The 25,327-nt window shown below is 35.3% G+C and overlaps 1 protein-coding gene across 4 annotated transcripts in view; it reads left to right on the top strand.

Moving 5' to 3' along the window:
- The window catches only part of COL21A1 (collagen type XXI alpha 1 chain), a 177,565-nt gene that overhangs the window by 115,482 nt on the left and 36,756 nt on the right, over positions 1–25,327 (top strand). For all 4 annotated transcript variants that reach the window (XM_019799345.2, XM_011224576.3, XM_019799347.2 and 1 more), the window contains 5 exons: positions 3,492–3,545; positions 4,693–4,746; positions 6,230–6,283; positions 6,405–6,458; positions 22,412–22,465. In XM_019799345.2, the coding sequence (XP_019654904.1) occupies positions 3,492–3,545; positions 4,693–4,746; positions 6,230–6,283; positions 6,405–6,458; positions 22,412–22,465 (270 nt within the window). The remainder of the gene's footprint in view (positions 1–3,491; positions 3,546–4,692; positions 4,747–6,229; positions 6,284–6,404; positions 6,459–22,411; positions 22,466–25,327) is intronic.

Below are 25,327 nucleotides of genomic sequence, written 5' to 3'. Positions count from 1 at the left end.
GGAAGAGCCTGATGTGGGGCTCGATCCCATAATGCCGGGATCACGCCCTGAGCCAAAGGCAGATACTTAACCACTGTGCCACCCAGGCGCGCCCCCCCCCCCAAAATGTTCTATACAAATGATCAGAATCAGAAAGCCTTCAAACATCACACTAGTGACACTAAAGTCAAGAAGGGAATGGAGCAGAGCCTTCAAGGGTCTGAAAGAAAAAAATTCTAAACTATACTTCTGTATGTGAATTATTAATTATGTTAGTGAATAGAATAAAGATATTTTCAGAAATTTGAGGTTTCAAAAAGTTGTCTCCCATGAATTCCTTTTCAGGAAGCTGTGGGATGATATATTCCCCTAACGAGGGAATAAACAGGAGAGTGAATGTATACTGAAACAAATAAGAAGGCTTTAGAAAAGACAAAGAATATCAAAGTTTCAATGTATATGAGTATATTTCAAAGTGATTATGACAATTGGAGATTGGAGTTCAATATTGTAGTAAGTTTATAGGAAACTGTAGTCAACCCCCTGCTGCCTAGCAAAACAGGCAATTTTTAACTACATGTAGGGCAAGGAAAGGTAAGCAGTCAGCATATTTAATGGCTTAGTTGTGAATCTTAGTATGAGAAATGATGATAATTGGTTTAAACAAAGTTGTAATAGAAAGCTAAGGGGATTTGTGCTTCTTAGAAGTGGAGATGGGGAGAGGGTGTTGGATGGTTTGAGAGGTTAATCCTCTTCTTTCACAGTGGGAGGTCAGTAGATAATGCTGGAAACTGAAAATGCAGTAGCAATGTAACCATGGGGTCTGGTGATTTGAACTGATAGAGATATGCAAGCTTAGAATGAAAAAAGCTGCCTTTGGAGGGTTTTATCCGTAACTTCAATAACTATGTCACTCTTTAAAGTGTGTGAATAATTTTTTAAAAATTGAGATGTAAGTTTTTATTTTTTTTAAGTGTAGTTGACACACAATGCTACATTAATTTCAGGTGTATAGTATAGTGATTCAGTGTATCTAAATATTATGCTATGCTCACCACAAATATAGCTTCCACCTGTCACCGTACAATGGTACTATAATATCCCTATGCTGTACCTTTTATTTCCTTGATTTTTTCATTCCATAACTGGGAGCCTGTATATCCTACACCCCTTCACCCACTCTGACCATCTCCCCACCCCTCTTCCCTCTGGCAGCCATCAGTTTGTTCTCTGTAATTTATAGGTCTGATTCTGCTTTTTGTTTGTTTGTTTTGTTTTTTTGGATTCCACATATGAGTGAAATCATATGGTCTTTGTCTTTCTCAGTCTGACTTACTTCACTTAGCATAATACTCTCTGGGTCCATCCATATTGTTGCAAAGGGCAAGATATCATTCTTTTTACTGCTGCATAATATTCCATGATATATACATACATATATACATACATACCTACCACATTTTTAAAAATCTGTTCATCAATTGATGGGCACTTGGACTGCTTCCCTATCTTGGCTATTATAAATAATGCTGCAGTAAACAGAGGTCCATGTATCTTTTTGAATTAACGTTTTTATTTTCTTTGTGCAAATACCTAGTAGTGGAATTTTGGATGATATGGTATTTCTCTTTTTAATTGTTTGAGGTAACTCCATACTGTTTTCACAGTGGCTGTACCAGTTTCCTTTTTCTTCACATCCTTGCCAATACTTGTTATTTCTTAACTTTTTTATTTTAGCCATTTTGACAGGTGTGAGTGAAACCTCATTGTGGTTTTGGTTTGCATTTCCCTGATAATGACTGATGTTGAGCATCTTTCATGTGTCTTTTGGCCATCTGTAGTCTTTGTTGGAAAAATGTATGTTCAGATCCTTTACTCATTTTAAAATCAGATTTTTTTGGTGTTGAGTTGTGTAAGTTCTTTATATTTTAAAAACATTAACCACTTATTGGTTATATTATTTGCAAATATCTTCTCCCATTCAGTAGGTTGTCTGTTTTATTGATAGTTCCTTTGCTGTACAAAACATTTTTATTTTGATGTAGCCGCAATAGTTTATTTTTGCTTTTATTTCCTTGGCTGTAGCAGACATATCCAGAAAAAAGTTGTGATGGCCAGTGTCAGAGAAGTTATTGCCTGTGCTTTCCCTCTTCTAGAATTTTTCTGGTTTTGGGTCTCACATTTAAGTCTTTATTCCCTTTGAGTTTATTTTTGTGTATGGTGTTAGAAAGTGTTCCAGTTTCATTTTTTGCATGTAACTGTCCAGTTTTCCCAGCACCATTTATGAAGAAACTGTCTTTTCCCCATTATATATTCTTCCTTTGTTTGTTATAGATTAATCGACCATATAAGCATGGGTTTATTTCTGGGCTATTTTGCTTTATTATCTATGTGTTTATTTTTGTGCCAATACCATACCATTTTGATTACTATAGCTTTGCAGTGTATCTTGAAATCTGGAAGTACGATACCTCCAGCTTTTTTCTTCTTTCTCAAGATTTCTTTAGGTATTTGGGGTCTTTTGTGGTTCCATACAAATTTTAACGTTATTTGTTCTAGTTCTGAAAAAATGCTGGTGGTGCTTTGATAGGGATTACATTGAATTACAATTTTCAAAGCACAGGTATTTTACTTCTGTGGTTAAGTTTATCCCTAGGTATTTCATTCTTTTTGGTGCAATTGTGAATGTGGTTCTTTTCTGAATTTCTCTTTCTGCTGTTTCATTATTAGTGCATAGAAATGCTACTGATTTGGGGGTATTAATTTTGTATCCTGCAACTTCACTGAGTTCATGTACTACTAATAGTTTTTTGCTGCATCTCCAAAATTTTGGATCATTGGGTTTTCATTTTCATTTGTCTCCATGTTTTTTGATTTAACCAAGGAGGTGAAAGACCTTAACTCTGAAAACTATAGAACACTGATGAAAGAAATTGAAAATGATACAATGGAAAGATATTTTATACCCAAGGATTAGAAGAGTTAATGTCCACGCTACCCAAAGCAACCTACAGATTCAGTGTAATCCCTATTAAAATACCAACAGCATTTGGGGCACCTGAGTGGTTCAGTCTGTTAAGCGACTAGCTCTTGATTTCGGCTCAAGTCATGATCTCAGGGTCATGAGATGGAGCCCTGCATTGGACTGCATGCTGAGCATGCTTAAGATTCTCTCTCTCCCTCTCCCCCTCCTTCGACCCCTCCCCCTTGTGCTTGCACATCCCCCTGCAATATAAATATAAATATATAAATATAAATATACCAACAGCATTTTTCACAGAACTGGAACAAGTTCACCTAAGTCTCAGAATACTTCCCTTTTCTAATCGTAAAGGAAACCCTATAAATGAGGATTGATCTTTCATAGAGATAGGGTTTTAATGTAGATATGCATTTAACTGTTGGAAGATTTTTTTCCAGTGGATTTTGACAAAGGTGAAGTTGAAGAATATATGATGATATTTTTTAGGCTGAAATATATTTTCTTTCATTAATTTTAGTTTTATTTTCAGGGTGACCGTGGACTTCCTGGTTTTCCCGGGCTTCATGGCATGCCAGGATTAAAGGTTGAAAAAATCTAGTCTTTTAGTATTCAGCAATGTTGCATTTTATTTTAAATTAAAAGTTCTTTATGTTATAAATGTGTTATAAATAAATATGCAAATATAAAGTAAATTAAAGTAAATGATTGGATTACTATTATAGTTTACATAAAACTTTTAACAAATTTTCTTTAAAATACCCAGTCATAAATTGTATGGTATTTAAACATTGATAAGTAAATTTTGATATATGAAAATTCTTTTAACTAAAAGTCCTGTACTTTAGGCCCTGTTATGATACCGACTACCCTTATTTTTCCTTGTTTTTCTTCATAAAGCCTCAAAAATAGGGCTTTTGTAAGCAAACCTTAAGTTATTTCTATTTGATTTTATGTTGGCAATTAAACCTTGTTTATAATTGGTGCTTTTTTTCTTTAAGCTTTAAGGGCCATTTTAATATTTCTCTAAAATTCAATAATTTAACTCCGGTTAGTGAACATACAGTGTCAAATTAGTTTCAGGTGTGTGATATAGTGATTCAACAATTCTGTACCTCATTACTCAGTTCTCATCTAAGTTTACTCTTAATCCCCATTACCTATTTCACCCATCCCCGACCTCCCCACTGATATGCTTTATTTTAAATGAGTACCCTCAGTTAAAGTTATTTTTTCTTTCAACAAGAACACTTTTACTTGAAGCATACTTCAGAATACATGGTTTAAAAAGATATAAATAAAACAAGAGAAATAGAATACACATTTTCTTCAAGTACACTCAGAAGAATCCCCTGGTTAAATCACATGAAAAGAGACATAACGGGGTAACTGGGTGATGGGCATTAAGGAGGGCACATGATGTAATGAGCACTGGGTGTTATATAAGACTGATGACTCACAGGCCTGTACCCCTGAAACCAATAATACATTATATGTTAATTAATTGAAGTTAAATAAAAAAATGTTAAAAAGAATAGGCAATAAACTATTATACATACTTAGAGAAAAACTAATAAAAATGTGTAATAATTTTATGGAGAAAACTACAATATTTTAATGATGGATATAAAAAGAAAACTTGAATGAATGGAGAAATACATTTAAAAATAAATACTGGAATTAAAATAAAAAAAAGAAAAAATAAAATTCGGTATTTATATTTTGTCTTTTAGGGTGAAATGGGCCCCAAAGGAGATAAAGGATCAACTGGATTTTATGGCAAAAAGGGAAGTATGGATTATAAAACAAAGTAACCATATGGAACTTTGGATGTCCTGAAAGGAGAAAACTGGTTTTTCAGTCCTGGCTCACTCACCGTTATAGCAATTAGCTTTGTTCACCTTTCTCAGGAAATTCATTTAGAATAATGAAAAAATAGAATAATACCTGGTGTGTGGTATTTTATAAGAATACGTCATGTGATTGACCACTCTGAATTTTTAAAGTATTTATTGAGAGAGATTCCTTGGGAGGAAGTGGGAGCTGCTTAACAGCAGGTCCATGGAGGATCACTGTTACGGGCCTTCCGATTTCTTCACATTGAAGGAAGATTGTGTTGTTTATTACATGTAAAATATTCACTGCTTTTTAATTTTGCCAAGATGTGGTTTCTATGTTTAGATGCTTGTAATAATCCTGCATTCGCCGTTGTTTTTAATGTCTTGTGTCCGCTGGCCTGGTACAGTAATGCTTTGCCGGAAATTGTAGAGCCAGCACAAGCCGTAGTTCCATGAGTTCTGTCACTGCATAAAGAGGTTCACTTGTTAACTTAAGATTGAGTTGGAATTTTTATTTTTAATTTTTTTTTAAAGATTTCATTTATTTGTTTGACAGAGACAGCCAGTTAGAGAGAGAGAACACAAGCAGGGGGAGTGGGAGAGAAAGAAGCAGGCTCCTAGCGGGAGCCTGATGTGGGGCTCGATTCCAGGACGCTGGGATCACGCGCTGAGCTGAAGGCAGACGCTTAACGACTGCGCCACCCAGGCGCCCCTGAGTTGGAATTTTTAAATCCTTGTTGTACCTCCTCTGGGATGGTGTCTGGAAGCTTCCCGGATGGTCCAGCTGCCGTCACAGGCTATCCTACAGTACAGCCTCTGGCAAAACTTGACTGACCAGAACCTCTGGTAAAAGAATTGTTTACCTTTATACCAAGAAAATTGGGAAACCACCAAGATCCGCATGTGTGCTCAAGCCAACTTCAAAGAATTTGTGCTGCGAGACCTAAAGTCTTAGGAATTTGCCTAAAATGAAAAAACATGTCCGCGGGGCCCATGGTGGTTCCATGTGTGCTAAATATGCCCATCCAAGGTCAAGCATGCTTTCTTTATTGAGGAGCGGAAAATCATGGTGGAAGTGTTGAAGGCATAAGCACAGAGTCAGAAGGCTAAGCAAACAAAAAATACAGCTTTTTTTGAGTAAAAAACAAAACTTAGGGGGCGTCTGGGTGGCTCAGTCATTAAGCATCTGCCTTCGGCTCAGGGCGTGATCCCAGAGTCCTGGGATCGAACCCCACATCAGGCTCCTCTGCTGAGAGCCTGCTTCTTCCTCTCCCATTCCCCCTGCCTGTGTTCCCTCTCTCACTAGCTGTCTTTCTCTCTCTCTCTGTCAAATAAATAAATATACCTTTAAAAAACAAACAAAAAACCAAAACAAAACTTAAAAATAAAATTATTGCACGGATTGTTTTCTAAGTGTTTGTTTTTAATACAGGGTGCAAAAGGTGAAAAGGGGAATGCTGGTTTTCCTGGCCTTCCTGGACGTGCTGTGAGTTTTATAGAAAAAGCTCTTGAGTATTTACTTTAAATAAAAATTATCTTATACTGTCTTCTTTAAAAGGAAAAAGTAGTACAAAAAATGTATTAAAATACCCATATTTATTTTTCAGGGAGAACCAGGAAGACATGGAAAGGATGGATTAATGGGTAGTCCTGGTTACAAGGTATTTACATAAGAAAACCAAATTCTGTAACTTGCGAGTGAACATTAGACAAATGTACTGGTACTTGACTTTTTTTACATTATGACATTGGTATAAAATAATGAGCTGAATGTTGTTTTATTGTAATTTAAAAATGTTAGTAAATTTCTTTTGCGTCTATTGTGAATTCTTAGGTGTCAAAAATAAAATCCCTGGATATTAGAAGGTTGAACTTCTTTGATAAGCCATTCAAATGGGTTTGTTTGGTTGGGTGAGAGGCAGAGTTACCAAGCTCTTATCTCCCAGTAAGGGAGGTACTTGGGTGGGAGGTTGGGGGACTTCATCCTTAATCTTAACAACTTCTTTATCAATTGTGTGGTACGAGTATGAGAGAATTAGAGCAAGAGGAACTGCAAAATGCCTATCATTCACCAGCCCTGAAAAACTCAAAGGCATACGCCCTTACGATGATGGGTTAGCACCATCATATTCTTACAACTTTCTGGGGTTAATTATCAAATAGAAATGGACTTTCTATGCTGTAGCTTGTTAAATATAAGGTTATCAATCATGTGTATATATTTAAGTCAGTCTATCTGGAACGTGCCAACAGCCCACCTAATTGTTCTGTAAGTATTTTGAATACCTAAGGAGAGGATTTGTATAATCTATCAGCCAGTGAGGCTGCATGGTCAAGCATTGGCTTTAGAGATGTCATCATGTTCCCTAATCATCAGGCCAAACTTGTTCAGAAATGCAGTCCAGATTTTCTTGGTCTGCTACTGATTTCTTTTCTTTTGGACAAATTGTTCGTTTATTTGCTTAAGTATTGTGAAAGAAAGTTCCCCAAATATCCATGATTCCTTGAATATTATAAATAGTGCTTCCTGAATGTAAAATATTGGGGCTCATTTTAAAGAGCTCAGTCATGTGTTGTTAATTATATTTCACTGATTCTGTATTTTATTTCCCATTTGTTAATTAAACAGATATTTATTGATATTTATTAGGTGCTAGTCATACAGAGGGGAAGAAAACTGTCACAACCCTTATTTTTATGGAGTTTGTAATCTAGTCTCTCTTTATTAAAGAACACAGGTTCTTTACCTGAAAATTTGGCATTCATCTAATTTAATTTTTCTTTATCTTCTTTTTTTTAAATTTTATAATAAGTCTTTATTATGTTAGTCACCATACAGTACATCCCTAGTTTTTGATGTAAAGTTCCATGATTCATTCATTATCTTCTGTTATAGTTAGCCCATGTGCCCCAAGAAATGTGATTATATTTTTGGGAGGTACTAAAGTTTAGAGAATAGAACTGAGTTGGATTTCCATGACTCAGTGACTTTTTCTAACTAGCTGTATGTCCTTTGACAAATACTTTTACCTTCCAGTTTTTTCCATTTAAAAAATGGAATAAATGCTACCTACTTAGAATGGTGTGGTAGGGACTGAGAGCGATAGAGCACCCAGCATAGTACTTGTCAGAGAAATGTATTCTATAAGGAATTAGTTTCTTTGTCCATTTTTTGATTGGGGCATTGCTTTAAGGTCCCTTTTTGAGCTTTAAAAAAAAATCCACTTTACTGAGGTTGCATTGACATACAGAAATTACGTATTTCATGTATACAACTTGGTGAGTTTGTACATAAGTGTATTTTCATGAAACCATCACCACAATCAATGCCATAAATATATCTGTCGCCTCCAAAAGTTTCTTCCTTCTCACTTTATTTATTATTATTGTTTTTGTGATGACATTTAACGTAAGGTCCGCCTTCTTAGCTGATTTTAAAGTTTGCACTACAGCATTGTTAACTGCAGGCACTAAGCTGTATGATAGATTTCTATGACTTACTCATTTTACGTAATTGAAACTTCACCCTTTGACTGATACTTCCCTGTTTCTCCTCCTCCTCAGCCCCTGGTAACCACCATTCTACTCTGTGCTTCTATGACTTTGACTGTTTTAGATTCCACATATAAGTGGGATCATATAATATTTGTCATTCTATGTCTGGCTTATCTCACTTAGTATATGTCTTCTGGGTTCATCCATGTTGTAACAAATGGCAGGATTTCCTTTTTTTTTTTTGAGGATGAGGTGTGTGTGTGTGTGTGTGTGTGTGTGTGTCTTTATCTATCTAGATATCACATTTTCTTTATTCATTCAACTGTCAACGGATTTAAGTTGCTTTTATGTTTTGACTATTGAATAATGCCGCAGTGAACAAGTATGTCTTTGAGATCCTGATTTCCATTCCTTTGATTATATACCCAGAAGCAAGATTGCCGTAGCATATGGTACTTGTCTCTTTAATTTTTCGAGGAACCTCTATAACCCTTTTCCATAATGACTATATCAGTCTATATTCCCACCAACAGTGTACAGGGCTTCCAGTTTCTCCACATCCTTGCCAAGATTTGTCTTTTTTTGTTTGTTTTGTTTTTGTTTTTTTGGTTAATAGTCCCTAACAGATTTGAGGTGATATTTCATTGTGGTTTTGATTGCATTTCCCTGTTGATTAGTGATGTTGAGCACCTTTTCATATACTTGTTGGTCATTTATGTCTTTTTGCAGAATTCGCTATTCAGTTCCTTTGCTCATTTTTAAATTGGGTTGTTATTGCTATTGAATTGTAGGAGTTTCTTATATATTTTGGATATTAACCCTTTATCAGATACATGGCTTGCAAATGTCTTCTCCCAATCTGTGGGTTGCCTTTTCATTTTGTTGATGGTTTTCTTTTTTGTGCAGAAGCTTTTTGGTTTGATGTAGTCCCACGTGTCTAATTTTGCCTTTGTTGCCTATGCTTTTGGTTCCTGGATTGAACGTAAGAATTTGGGGATTCTTTTCTCTTTTATATAAAAAATGCCACTGGGATTTTGATAGGGATTGCATCAAATCTGTAGACCATTTGTGGTAATGTGGACATTTTAACAATAAAAAATGTTCCAATCCATGAACTGGGGATTAGGGATGACTTTTCATTTATTTGTCTTCTTTAATTTCTTTCATCAGTGTTTTGTAGTTTTTAGTGTATAAGTCTTTGTCCTTCTTGGTTTAGTTTATTTCAAAGTGTTTTATTATTTTTGATGCTATTATAAATATGGTTGCTTTCTTAATTTCCTTTTTGTATGCTTTGCTGTTAGTGTATAAAAATGCAACTGATTTTTGTATGTTGATTTTGTATCCTGCAACTTTACTGAATTTATTAGTTTTGACAGGTTTTTGATGGACTCTTTAGGTTTTTCTGTATATGAGATCATGTCATCTACAGAGATAATTTTGCTTTGTCTTTCATGATTTGAATGTTATTTCTTTCTTTTTCTTGCCTAATTTCTCTGGCTAGTACTTCCAGTACTGTGTTGAAAGGAAGTGGCAAGAGTGGGCATCTTTGTCGTGTTCCTGATCTTAAAGGGAAAGCTTTCAGTTTTTCATCGTTAAATATGATGTTCACTGTGGGTTTTTCATATATATGTGATCCTTATTGTGTTGAGTTTGAGTTAAATTTCTTCTATACCTAGTTTTTTGAGAGTTCTAATCATAAATGGTGTTGAGTTTTGTCAAATATTTTTTCTACATTTCTTGAAATGATCATAAGATTTTTTATCTTTTTTTCTGTTAATCTGGTATATCACATTGATTTGCATATACTGTCATCTTTGTATCCCAGGGATAAATCCCACTTGATTATGGTGGATGGTCCTTTCAATGTGCTCTTGAATTCAGCTTGATACTGTTTGTTCAGGACTTCTGCATATATGTTCATTAAGGATATTGGCCTGTAGTTTTCTTTCCTTGCGGTGGTTTATTTGGCTTTAGTATCAGGCTAATACTAGCCTCATAAAATGATTTGGAAACTGTTCTCCCTTTTATTTTTTGGGAGATTTTATGAAAGATTCCTATTAATTCTTTAAATGATTAGTGGAATTTACGTTGAAGTCTGCCTGTCCTGGGACTTTATTAGAAAATTTTTGATTACTGATTCAGTCTCCTTATTTGTTATTGGTCTGTTCAAGTTTTCTCTTTCTTCTTAATTTAGTCTTGTTAGGTTTCATGTTTCTAGGAATTTATCCATTTCTTCTAGTTTGTCCAATTTGTTGGCCTATAATTATTCATAATAGTCCCTTGTGATCTTTTTTATTTCTGTGGCATCAGTTGTAATGTCTCCTCTTTTGTTTCGGATTTTGTCTTCTTTTTTTTCCCCTTAATCTAGCTAACTAAGGATTTGCCCATATTTTAGATCTTTTAAAAAAATCGACTCTGGCTTTAATTATTTTTATTTTGTTTTTGTATTCTCTGTTTCATTTATTCTTGGTCTAATCTTAATTATTTCCTTCCTCCAGCTAACTTTGGGCTTAGTTCTTCTTTTTCTAGTGTTTGCCCCCCCCCCTTTTTTTTTAGGATTTTATTGATTTATTTGAGAGAGCACATGAGAGGAGGGGGAGAGGGAGAGGGAGAAGGAGAAGCAACCTCCCTGCTGAGCAGGGAGCCCTAATCGGGGCTTGATCCTAGGTCCCTGGGGATTATGACTTCAGCACAAGGCAGGTGCTTAACTGACTGAGCCACCCAGGAGCCCCTAGTTTATTTCCCTTTTTGAAATTAATCTGGGTAGCATGTTTGCATGAAGATACCTACAAGTGTAAACCTTATTTCACTTTTTAACAGCTTTATTCCTAAAGAACCCACACATTATACAGTTTACCTATTTAATTTATTGTACACACAATTCAGTAGTTTTGAGCATATTTACAGAGTTATTCAATCATCACTGCAATCTAATTTTTGAGTATTTTTATCACTTCAGAAAGAAATCTTATACCCATTAGCAGTCACTCCCAATACAAAAAAAATTTAAGAAATTGGACTTCATCTAGATTAAAAACTTTGTCTTATCAAAAGGCACAAATAAGAAAGTGAAAAAGATGTCAAGAAAGTATTTTCAAACATATATTTGATAAAGGACATATATCCAGAACACGTAAAGAAGTCTTATTACTCATTAATAAGAAGATAAAAACCCAAATTTTTAAAATGTCAAATGTTTTGAGTAGACATGTCACAAAAGAAGTTAATACCAGTGGCAACAAGCCCATAAAAAGATGTCAACATGGCCAGTCATCATGGAAATGCAAACTAAAACTCCATATTCAGAATGGGCAAATCCACAGGGATAGAAAGTAGATTGGAGGTTGCAGAGGGCTGAAAATAGAGCACAAGTGGCTGGAAGGAAATTGGGAGTGACTGCTAATGCGGTTCATGCCTTTTTTGTCATATTTAAGAATATTTACCTAATTTAAGGTTACAAGATTTTCTCCTCTTCTAAAAGAAAAAAATTTAATTTTTCTAAATACTTATATTTAGAACATGTGTATTTTCTAAAACTTTATCATCTTAGCCTATAAATTTAGGCCTATGATCCATTTTGATCATTTTAATTTCTATGTATGGTGTGAGGAAAAAGTCAAGATTGATTTTTTTTTCATTAGTACACCCAATTCTTTCAGCAACATTTATTTAAAAAACTATCATTTCCCATTGAATTACATGAGCATTTTGCCAAATAAGATTTGATTGATGCATGTGAAACTATTTTTGGACCCTTGATTCTGTTCCACTAATCTATACCTCTGTCCTTTTGTCAACAACACACTGTCTTGATTGTCATAGCCTTATAGTCTTGAAATCTGACAGTGTAAGTATCTAAATTTGTTTTTCTTTTTAAAATTGTAATGGATGTACTAGGTATATAAATTCCATATAAGCTTGAGTGTCAGCTTGAAAAATTTTACAAAAAAGCCTTCTGAGTTTTATTAAGTATACTTTTTAGCTTGGAATAAGTTTAGATTTACCGGAAAGTTGCAGATACAGTATACAGAGTTCCCTTACACACTTTACCCGGTTTCTCCTGATGTTTACATCTTATATTACTATGGCACATTTGTCAAAACTAAGAAATCAATATCAACATATTGCTGCAAATTGAACTCCATACTTTATTTGGATTTTATAAGTTTTTCACAAATGTCCTTTTTCTGTTCCATGATCTAATTGAGGATATACCACATAGCATTATTTTGTTATATCTCCTTAGTTTCTTCTAATCTCTGATAATTTCAGCCTTTTCTTGTTTTTCGTAACTTTGACAGTTTTGACGAGCTTTGATTAGGTGTTTTGTAGAATGTCACTCAATGTGAGTTTTTCTGATGTTTTCCTCATGATTTGGCTAGAATTTTAGGTTTTGTTTTTTTTTTTTTTTTGGTGGGGAGGGAAGGATAACACAAAGGCGAAGTTCCCATCTCATCATATCAGAGAGTATATATGGTATCACATGACTAATCATTGATTATATTAACTTTGATGATTTGGTTATGGTAGTATTTGTCATGTTTCTTCACTGTGAAGTTACTGCTTTTTTCCTTGCACATTTTTTTTGGAATTGAGTTACCAACTCCAGCTCCTACTCAAGATGGGGCAAAAGGGCTGAGATTAAGCTTAAACTTTTGGAGAGGAGAGTATATACATATCTTTACACTTATTTGAGGAGAGTTATGGTTGTAACAATGAGTTATGGATTGTTTTTTGGTAGTTGAGTTGTGTAAATTCTTTATATAATTTTGGATACTAACCCTTTATCAGAGATGTCATCCACAAATATATTCTCCCATTCAGAAATTTGTTTTTTAGTTTTGTTGATTGTTTCCTTTGCTGTGCAGAAGCTTTTTACTTTGATGTAGTCCCAATTGTTTATTTTTGCTTTTGTTTCCCTTGCCTCAGGAGACATACCTAGAAAAAAGTTGTTATGGCTGATGTTGGAGAAATTACTGCCTGCACTCTCTTCTAGGATTTTTGTAGTTTCAGGTCTCACAGTTAAGTCCTTAATTCATTTTGAATTTATCTTTGTGTTTGGTGTAAGCCAGGAGTCCAGTTTCATTCTTTTGCATGTACCTGTCCAGTTTTCCCAACATCATTTGTTGAAGAGATAGACTCTTTTTCCCATTGAAAATTTTTTCTGTTTTGTCAAAGATTAATTGACCATATACATGTGGGTTTATTTCTGGGCTTTGTTCTATTACATTGATCTATGTGCTTATTTTTTTGCTATATTCTTGTCCTTTTAATGTATGATTTTTAATGTTCTTTCATTCCTAATATTATATATTATGTAATAAGCATTTGTTATTGGTGGTTATAACTGAATTCATGCACTGCAGGGTTTTTCCTCATCTTCTCCATTATCATCTGGGCCTGATGCTCTTTGTTTTAAATAGCCTCTTGATAACTTTTTCTTATTTCTTACATGGAAATTGGTTGGCTTAAGCACTCTATCCCTCACAGGGTCAATAATAGTAAACTTTGTTCTCTTAGGAAATTAGTCTTTCCATCTTGATTTTTCAAATGACTTGTATAAAATTGTGCAAATTCCTTTCATGGTTTAAAAAATTTTTTTTTGGTTTCAGTAATTATTCTCCCTTTGTTATTTCTTTGAATATTTATGCTTTTGCCTTATACTTTTTTTTTTTTTGCTTGATTATAAATGAGATTTTGGCTTCTTTATTATGTTGGGTTTTTTTTTTCCCCAAAGATCCAACATTGTAATTTAATTTTTAACTTCATTGATTTTCCATTTCTGGTTTTTTGTTTTTGTTTTTTTGTCTTTACTACTTCCTTCCTACCTTCTTTTTTCTTACATTTTTCTAGATTTTATAACTGGGAAGTGAATTCACTTATTTTCATTGCATTATAATTTTTTTGCTTTTTGTATTTAGCTTTATACATATTTTTTTATTATTGCTTCAGTTGTATTCCCTTGATTTTAATGTGCAGTGTTTTCATTAACATTACTTTTTAAAAATCCTGTAATTTTGATTTTCTGTTTTTCCTAGAAATTGTTTAAAAGTTTAAAAAATTTTAGATTGAAAATTCTTCTATTTTGATTCTGTTGTCAACTTCTGGTTTTATTGCACTTTATCAGAGAATATTATTTGCATAATATCTTCTTAATAGGATTTGTTGTAGTTTTCTTCTTGGACTTCTTAGATGTTCAATTGTCAGAAATGTTTCCTGTCATATAAGAAGGTAAATCTCTGTTTTGAGAATGTAAAACTCAATATACATTTGTAAAATTTTCTTTATTGAATATCTTGGTCAGATATTCTATATACTTAATTTTTGTTTTGTTTTACCTGTCTTGTGTCCTCTAGTCATTTTCATCTAGTCTTCTTCTATCCTCTGTTTTATGAATGTGGTTTTTATCTGTTGCATGCGTATTCATAACTGTTACATCTTCATTTTGGATTGTGGCTTTTGATATGATCAGCTATCACTTTTTTGTCTCCCCTAATAATTTTTAGCTGGAAGTCTACTTTGTCTTATATATCAGAATTGCATTTCTTCGTTTTGATTATTCTTATTTGCTTGCTAAACTTTGCACATTCTATTGTATGCTTTTTCAGTAATTTTTACTTGTTTCTCTTATCTCAGGCATAGAGTTGGTCTTTGCTTTTAAAAGCAATCTGAAATTTTTTTCTTTTCAGAGATTGAGTCTGTTTTTCTTCACTGATAGGTTTGGTCTTACGTTTGTCATAATGCTTATGTTGTAATTTTGTTATATTACTATGTGCACGATGCACTATTTACTATGCTTCTTCCTCAGTGTGGTCATTGGCTATGTTAAGTTTTTTTCTTCAGTGCCTTTAAAAATTTAAAGTAAAATATTTTCTCCCTTAGTTTCTAGTAATTTAATTGTAATATCTGAGGTTATTTTGTCTTTTCAATTTATTTCCTGAATTCCTATTTTATATCTTCCTTGTTTACATCTGAAAATGCTTGTATAACATTAATCCAGGTTATGGCATTTTGCTGCAGTTTTTTCCTGCTTCATGTTTATTTTTGTGTGAGGGAAATTTACTGAAATGTTTGGGTTCTCATTTTCTGCTTTTCATTTAGTAGTTTTGTTTGGATATTGTCTGCAGATTTTCTCAATTTGAAATGTTTTATATTTAGACCTCTAATAGGAGTGTAAAAGTTTGAGTGGCTTACTAGTCTTATTTCTTGAGCATCTCCTTTTTATGTATGGTGAAGTTTGATGTTTATTTAATGGAATTATTCACTGGGATGGGTTAAGTACGTCTTCTGTTGGGGAGGTGAAGAAATGAGAAATACAACGTGTGCTCATAAGAGTTCTGTGGCACATTTAAGCATAGATGTCCAGCAAGTAGTTAAATCCTGATAAGGAGCTCTATTTCATTTGAAGAGGGGAAGGAATGGGAGAGTGAACAGAAGGAAGGGATTATCTTAGGTTGAAGGAGGGATACCTATTTCACTGTTAAAAAGAAAAGGGGGGTGGTGGTACCTTGGTGGCTCAGTTGATTAAGCCTCTGCCTTCAGCTTAGGTCATGGTCCCAGGACCCTGGGATCAGGCCCTCTTGCTTGGCAGGGAGCCTGCTTCTCCCTCTGCCTGCCATTCCCCCTGCTTGCACTCGCGTGCACATGCGCCCCCCCCCCCCCCCCCCCCCGCTCTAACAAATAAAATCTTAAAAAAAAAAAAAGAGAGAGAGAAAATTAAAAAAAAAAGTATGGATGGATGAAAATTCAGGTTAGTGTGTTGGTTTGGTGGCAAGATGGTTGACTTCTGTTTTCTCTAAAGAAGTGCAAGTTGTCACCAGTTGAGAGACAGGGAAAAGCTAGTTTTTGTTGATTGGAGAACTTTTTATTTAGCTGTGTGGAAAATGTGGCCCAGAGGAGATTAAGGAAATAGAAAAGCTTCGCTGAAGTCTCATTGAAGCTGGAAGTTATAGTCTGTATGACTGTCGTACTGTTTTCCCCCTCCATTGCTATACTTGGAAGCCCAGGAGTGGATCCGAGGAGGATTTTGGTTTGATTTACTGAATATTGAGGTTCGCCTAAGCAAGTGCAGCAGATGAATAGTGAGGTAAAGGGATGAGAATTTCAGTTAACAATTGAAATACTAAAAAATGGTGTTTAAAGTGGATATGAAGAGAAGTGAACACAGGACAGGACACATGATAGCAAGAGACATAATTTATTGGATACTTACTACATGCCTGACTCTTTTCCCAGCACTTTATATGCATTCTCACATTAATCTCATAAATCACTGACCTTTAAGTAAAAAAAATTTTTTATCCTTTTACAAATGAGGAAACTAAGGAATGGAGAATATTAATAACTTGTCCAAGACCACATAGCTGTAATTTAATAACCAATGAAAATTCCTTTCACCAAATTGTTGAAAAGTCACTTTACACCCAAATAATCTTTCTCAAATATAGAAAATGATGATGAAACTATTGACTCTGCTGTTTTTATGACATTTTAAAATACTGAAATATTAACTGTATTTTTTAGATACTCATTTTTTTCTAAATAATAATGCTAAACCATAGCAGTAGAAATATAAAAATACTGTATTATTTGAAAGAATGCATCCTAAAACAAATTGTAAGACAAAGGATTGTTAAGACCCCAAATTTTTGGAGGCAGTGGGGCAGCTAACTTTTATGTATCTTCCCCTCTGTGCCTAGAGATGTGCAAGGCACTTTCACAAAGCCTCTTAATTTATTTTGTTAAAAAAAATCTATGACATTGGAGTATTAATGTCACTTAGACAGTAAGGTTGGATTAAGACAGATGAATTAATTTATCCAGAAGTGCATTCAGTTACACGGCAGAGCTAGAATTCCAGGCCTTGTTTGTGTGATACCCCTCTTTGCATGATTCCTCTCTAACTTCTTGTCTGTTTATTTGGTAAGCAGGGAGAAGCTTCCCTAGGTCTTATATCTTCAATCTATCCTTTGGCGTGCTAGAGATTTGTTTACAAACTAAGAATAAACAATGTAGTAAGATCAGAGTAAAAATAAAGTATTTAACAGTAAAATAAGGAATCTCCTCAAAATTAAATTATATTTTAGTGGTCACCCACCTGATTTTGAGGGTTGCAATGGCCACAAACTAAATTATTCTCCATTCTTTTAATTTTTTGTGGGTAAGAACCAGAGACCATAGCATGAAAGGAAATACACATGCAATGCAAGTTTTACATGTCTGTTTTTGGTTAAATTTCCTTCTTAAAAATAGCTGCTTTTTGTGGAATAAATCATCTTTGACATTAGCTGTAGAAACTGGATTTAGAAATAATGTTTAGCATAACTTTTTTCAATTCTTTTATATCAAGGAAGAAATTAATAATAGGATAGCAGAATGATAAATTAGAGCTAGGGGCATGCTCTGTCTACCAGGCAAACGTATATACATGTACCAGATTCTCCAGGCCATGAAAGCAATCAAATGATCAGGTTAGGTTCTGATCATAGTACTGAATTTCACAGGTTGTTGTGTTGCATTTAATTATCTTATGGAAAATGGCCCAAAAGAAATCATCCTTCATCTCCCAATGAAACATTATTCAGACAATCAAGAGGACACTTCTAGGTAAAGATTATTTACCACCATCTTTTGATAACCAATGTGCATAATTTTACAAAAGCAAATGCTGAAGCCCTATCCATCAATGTTTTTCCCCATTTCCTTTATCCCTTGAAATTAAACATTGAAGAATAAACAACCCATTCCTCCTTCCTTGATATGCTTTAGTGTTTATAAGGAAGGGGACATATAGCCTTATGTATGATTTTATATTCTGCTCAGCACAATTCTAAGTATTCTAGGTAATAAAAAAAAACAACAAAACAACAAATCTCACATAGGTGTTTCTTGCCTTTAAAGAATGTGCAAGTCAGGCAAACAACACCTATATAAACAAGATACCTGTTGAACAGCTTGGCCATCCTAAAAACTCAGTGCCACGTGTAAAGCTGTATATACAGTGTCATTGTAGAGAGGTGTTGGTAAGAGCAGAAAGGATGTGTGAGTATTGTGAGTTCTGGGCGAGAGCCATGGTGCCAAGGGCTACCGAATTGGCACTTTTGGGGAACGTGTTGGAAATGCTAATTCCTGGCATTGCCCCACACCTGTTGAATCAGAATCTCTGGAGTGGAGTCCACAATTTGCAGTCTAACGAATTCTTCAGAAGATTCTGATGCAGCTGGTGTAAGAATCACTGCTGTGGATGATAAAGGATAGGTGATGTTTTGTTCATATAATTATGTATCATGATGTATATGAAGCAGGAATAAAAATAAATCCCCACATAATTTGGAGACTTCGTTATTGATAATCCTTGATGACGATTACTTTTTTTAAAAAAAGATTTTATTTATTTATTCGACAGAGACAGAGACAGCCAGAGAGAGAGGGAACACAAGCAGAGGGAGTGGGAGAGGAAGAAGCAGGCTCATAGCGGAGGAGCCTGATGTGGGGCTCGATCCCATAACGCCGGGATCATGCCCTGAGCCGAAGGCAGATGTTTAACCGCTGTGCCACCCAGGCGCCCCGACGATTAGTTACTTTTTTAAAAAACCTCCTGCTAATTAGAAAAAAAAATAAGATTGGGTCGTCAGAGAAGTAAAAGAAATTTTTACCAGCCAAAGGAGTTATGTAATTCCACATTTATTGTTTCTACTATTTGACAACTGCCCTCCTCCTTTTATATACAGAAGAGCTAAACTACAGATTTGCTTAGCAAGTCACATATGGCAGTTCCTGGAGGTAGGAGAAGGTAAGGGGCCTAAAGATGTACAGATATGCCATGGTCCTCAGATCGTCAGAATCAGCTGGACATCTGTTAAAACCAAATGCTGGGCTCCACCATCCAGAGCTTCTGATTCATTAGGTCTGAGGAGGGCCTGAAATTTTGCCCTTTGAAGTTCCCACATGAACTGAAGCTGAACTAGTTGATGTGGGGGCCATACATGAGAACCAATGGCTTGGATGAATCCTCTCGGTTATTAATATGAATGTTAAGTTTAGGTATAGTCATTGCAGTATTTCCCTGTTGTAGTAGGTCCTGACACATCCCTTTAATTTTTCAGATTTTTTGACCTAGAGCTTTTTTTTTTTTTTAAAGATTTTATTTATTTATTTGACAGAGATAGAAACAGCCAGCGAGAGAGGGAAACACAAGCAGGGGGAGTGGGAGAGGAAGAAGCAGGCTCATAGTGAAAGAGCCTGATGTGGGGCTCGATCCCATAACGCCGGGATCACGCCCTGAGCCGAAGGCAGATGCTTAACCGCTGTGCCACCCAGGCGCCCCTGACCTAGAGCTTTTAAACTTAGTGGATCCTACATATATCTTTGTTTGCCTTTGGTATTTTCATAAGCTTTTCTGTAGAATGATTGGGCCAGCAGCACTTCCCCTCCCAATTTGGTTAATTTACAGGGAAACATTATTCTTTGCTCCCTCTGTTGGCAGCTGTCAGCTTGTCAGCTAGTGTTTGTAAATATATTGGAACAGATGAACTATTTGGCTTGAGTTGGTATTTCACTGTGCTTATGAAATGCAAGAATTCATGAAAGTAGGAGAATCCGTGTTTCCATAATGTGATATGGTTGAATTTTTTTTTTTCTAATTGCTGATTATGTTAGCCAGGTTTTATTGGTGGTTCTGTGATTCATTTTCTACGGTTTTGGGGAATTCATTAGAATATGAAACTATGGAAAACAATGTTGGCATATGCATCAGCACATGTATTCTGAGACTCTTTCACCCTTGCCTCTTTCAACTCAGGCGTTTGAAGTATTTACAAGAAAAAAGCTTTTGCTTTCCTTTCTTGTTCTCATGTAGAGTGAAGTGTTTTCTCTGGTATGAAACAAAGTGTGGTATAATTGCAGAGAACTTTGCTTGTTATGATGCAACACTTTGCTGAACAGAAAACAAAATCATGGCTCCTAATGACTGTTAGGTTTCAAAAAACATAAATGTTTGAGGGTGTGCCTGTGTGTGCCCCTCCCCGCCCTTTATTACACTGACCCTGGCAGTTTAATAGCTGTACTGACCTGTGAATATTATACATTTTAGGAATAAATTCAGCTAATATATATTGTTAAGTATGTGTCAGATACTTTTATATACACTGGCAATTTGGGAGAAGTTTTGAGGATGTGAAAGGGCAGGTATAAAATAAGATGCTTAAATAATTTGAACATAGTCATTTAAAGGCATATAACTGAAAACTATGCTAGTTTTTACAGCCATCCTAAAAATAAACATTTTAGGTATTAATTTTAAATAAGTGGATACTAAGTTAAAGTTCCAAATAATTTCAGGTAATAACTTTATAAGTAACCCCATTTGTAGCGAAAGCTTTATTTTGGTTTTAAATGCAACTGTTGGTGGGGCGCCTGGGTGGCACAGCGGTTAAACGTCTGCCTTCGGCTCAGGGCGTGATCCCGGCATTATGGGATCAAGCCCCACATCAGGCTCCTCCACTATGAGCCTGCTTCTTCCTCTCCCACTCCCCTGCTTGTGTTCCCTCTCTCGCTGGCTGTCTCTATCTCTGTCGAATAAATAAATAAAATCTTTAAAAAAAATAAAATGCAACTGTTGGGAGGCAAGGTCAAATTAGAATGATCAATTCTAATAGATCCAGAAGAATGATCCAATCCATTGACTCCATTCCAACAGAATGATCAACTTTAAAGTAAAAAGTAAAATAAAGACAAATATGAAAGGATTGATATAAACCTTGGTCACATTTACTTTGGCGATAAGAATAATGCCCTATTCTCATAAGAATGAGTGTATAGTATCAGAGTTATTTTATAAATTAACTCAATTATCTGCTGCCATATATAGATTTGATATTTATATAGTCACTTCGTGAATTTCATAGTAAGTTATTTGATGTCAGGAAGGGTTAAAATCAATAATCCAGAAGGAATTTTTAAATTTCATATGTATTTTATATAATCCATTTTTATTTTTTATTTTATTTCTCTTATTGAGTTAGAAGGCTTTTAAATTCTAGATACTAATTTGCTAACCCTTTGTTATTACATGCAAGTTTAATCTGTAGTCTGTCTTTAGACTTTTAAAATACCTTATGATAAGCAATTATATTTTTAGTATAGTCAGATAATCAGAATTTATTATGGTTTATTACATTTAAAAAATTCTTCTCTGCCCCCAGATTATAAATACAGTTTCTTATGTTTTCTTCTAAAGTATTTAGAGTTCTGTTTTTCATACCTTGGTCTTATTTTCTCTGTGTGTGCATGTGTGTGATTATTCAGTTTTAATTTTTTAAATGATACTTAGTATCCAACTACCATTTGCTGCAGTTACAGTTCCTTTCTGGATACTGAACTTATTGAAGGCTCCCTTTTCTGTTCCACTGATCTTTTATCTCTCCCTGGGTTGGTGGTGTACACTCTTAACTCCCATAGCTGAATGTGTGTTCAGGATCAAATTCATTTCACCCTCCCGGTCTTCTGAATTGTCTTGGCTATTTGGTAATTTGTTCTTCTACTTAAATCCTAAAATCATTTTGCCACATTACCACAAAAATCTTCTCGGGATTTTTTTGAAAATGCATTAAATTTTGATTAGCTTGGAGACATCTAACATCTTTGTGCTATGAAGACTATAGCTTCATGATTATGAATGAGTTTTTCTATCTACCTTTTATTTGGGCATTTTACCTAATTTGTTAATAGAAATCTATACTTGTACCTAAAAAAATCCTGCACTCTTGTTAGAATTTTTCTTCGATATTAAGTAAATAATAAAATAGCAAACAAAAGTTGGAAAGTTTATTTTTTATTCAAGTATAGTTAACATACAGTGTTACATTTTTTTATTGAAGTGTTATAGACAATTTCAGGGCTACAGCATAGTGATTCAACAATTCCGTATGTTGTGCTGTACTCACAAGTATAGTTGCCATCTGTGACCACATAACATTATTAATAATAATAATTTAGAAGTAATTTTTATGTTTGTATCTAAGATACTTTAATAGTTAGTGTTATATATTATTATTTTATAAGCATGCCTGAAAATCGAATTCTCTATTCTCTCTCTCTTTTTTTTTTTAATCTTTAAAAGGGAGAAGCAGGACCTCCAGGTGCTCCAGGTCAGGATGGATCACGGGGGGAGCCTGTGAGTACCTTCTGAATTCAGTTCTAAAAGATGAAGTTCTTTTCCTGTCATAAAATCCTCTATTTCAATACTCCTGTCAGGTGCCCTGTCCTCGTTCAGTGACTTCTAGACTTAGATATTATAGCAGCTCCTTGTGGTACATTGGAAAATATTGAAATTTTGAATCCTTTTTCACAAAACGGGAAGAACGTCACTAGCAGAAAATTCACGTTCAGTATGAATTACAGTCATGAGTACTCGCGCGCATACAAACAAATGGTTAATACGAACAGCATGGTCTGTTGCTGAGCCTTCAGTCAGTGTCACTTTGCCCCTGGTTCATTGTGTCATAGTGTGCTTCCTGGGTCATGTGTTCAATAAAAATTGGGGTAAGGAAACAGGATTATGAGGAAGTACTGTTCTGAATCCTGGATATATGTGTTTTCAGCAAGTGTGCTGGATGACTCAGCTTCACTTAATCAGTTTCCCCACTTTTTATTCCTACATCTCATGGCCAACATTGGTCAACATTGAAATACCTGCTGGTCTCATTTTATTCATCAAAGTAACTTATGGGGAATTTAAATTTAGGGGAATTTGCAGTTTGTTTTGGGGATGACTAGGTTAAAAAATTTAAAAATAGCCAAGATATATTGCATTTTATTACACAGTGTTCAGGTGAGCACTCAGAATCCAAATATTGGACAGAAGAGGGAGAGCGGAATCACTGAAGCTTCTTAAATGGGATGAATGGATTGACCTACTCTTAGAATCATTCAATCAAATATTTATTGAGTTCTCATCTTGTGGATTATACCGCACTGGGGCAAGTTGTCTACATGCCCCATGTCTGCTGCCTTCATGGAGCTAATAATCAAGTTTGGAACACAGCAAAAAAAAAAAAAAATGATGCAAATAATTATCGACATGAGACAGTTTATAATAAATGCCAAATGGGGGATTTAACATGGAATCAGAAGGCCAGGGTTTAAAGATAATTTCTGCCACATTGAAACTGTGCAAGCTTGGGTAAATCAGTTTGTGTCTCTGAAAACCTTTCTTCTTACCTGTAAAGTGTATATACTTACAATACCCACTTTGCTGTGTTGTTGGGAGGCTTTCATAGGAAACATATGGAAAAAAATTGTGAAAACATTGCACAGATGCTTGGAGTTCTAAGCGCAAAAAGAATATAGGAAGGGAATCTGGTATCATGAGGTGATCGAGAAATTTTTACCAAGGGTCTGGGGCTAGATTTGATCACAAAAGGGTGACTGGGAAAGAAAGGAAGACCAGAGGGAGAAGGAACATGAGTGAAGACACACAGGTAGGATGGTTAAGTGTGTGCCTAAGAAATAATGAAATGATCTCAGTGGGGCCCTGAGGCTGCAGCAAGAGAAAGTGAAGTTGGGAAGGTGGAGAAGACCATCCTATGGAGATCCTCGGCTCTGAATTCGGGGATAAACTTTCTTCACTTGCCATGAAGTGAAGTGAGAAAAAAGCAATATCACGCAGAGTAGTGCTTTCGAGACAGTTATGAGCTACTGGCATCTGCAGGATGGATTGAAAGAAGAAGAGATTGGAATCAGGACACTAATGAGCTGGCTCTTGTGACAGACCAGGCACAGGCAAGCAAGGCCTCAGCTAGGATGTGAATTGGACTGGAGTGTGAACTCAGTATATCTGACTCATAATTTTCATGATTAAGGAAGAATTGTAAGACTTGGTAACTGGATATGAGACCGGTATGTTTGTTTATATTCTTATTTCAGAGAGAATATAAGGTGTGTGTGCACGCAAACACAATGGGCGTGCAGGTACGCGATTGCAGGGGGAGGGAGAGGGAAGATAGCTGAGAGAACAAGAAAGCTGAAAAGAGAAGAGGGAAATCAGAGACAGTTGAAATGAAAACTGGGTTATAATTTGAGTTGATTATGTTCTGCATCTTGGTGAGTCAGTTATTTGGAATTTGTGACTCATTTTCCCACAGAAACAATGTTAGAAAGGGCAGACTGACCAGCAAGTCTACATGAACCACAATGTGACAGGAGCAGCATATATTTACTTGAAAAATAGTACTATTGCAATCCTGTTAATGAAACCAAATAGAATAAATAGGGAATTAGAAGCCTCGAGGGGCTGTTTTCCTCTCCTAAGGCCTCCTGTTCCTCACTCCAGCCAGAAGTAGATGCTGATGTGTGTTTTCTTCTGCCCTGCCTGCCCCCACTTTATTCAAGATTGACCTCTGTCTAGAACTTTTGCACTAGCGTAAATTTCCAACTCAGGCCCTTCTGATTTCAGCCTTTTCTTTCTTTGCTCCCTTCCAACATTCACTGCATTCCCAGAACGTATGAGGCATTGGGTTTAGTGAGAGAGAAACACGGGGACTATCCATGGAGGCTTACACCCTCGCAGGGAGAGAGACAGTAAAAGGTTAAAGAAACAAAAGCTTAATCACAGAATTCTAAAAAAGGCAAGCAAGGTGCTGGGGCAGGGAATTGTAGTGGGATAGTGGAGGTATGTAGACTATAATCTCTTCTAAACCAGCCAGGTAGAAAACTGGGAGTTACCAAGAGAAACTCTTCAGACTCTTTCCTACTCCATCCCACCAGATCAGGGAAGGCAAGAACGGTCCCTTACCCCTTCTCTCACTCTGTCTCTCTTTCCTGCCAGCCGCTGGAGAGGAAACCAGGTTTCCTATGCCAGAAGGCATACTCTCTTAGGAAAGCAATTAATAGATTGAGCGTTTAAAATTGGCCCACATGATCTGGATAGAATTCTTCTGGTCTGTGTTCTTTTAGAGTAAAGAACGAAATTACAAATTATTCTCTTCTTTTAGCCATTAGTGAAAACTTGGTTATTAGAAGTAACATCCTGTGAAGA

The sequence above is a fragment of the Ailuropoda melanoleuca genome, chromosome 19 (assembly GCF_002007445.2).
Source record: "Ailuropoda melanoleuca isolate Jingjing chromosome 19, ASM200744v2, whole genome shotgun sequence".
Lineage (NCBI taxonomy): Eukaryota > Metazoa > Chordata > Mammalia > Carnivora > Ursidae > Ailuropoda > Ailuropoda melanoleuca.
The sequence above is the reverse complement of the archived record's forward strand: the minus strand, read 5'-3'. Positions and strand labels throughout refer to the sequence as shown.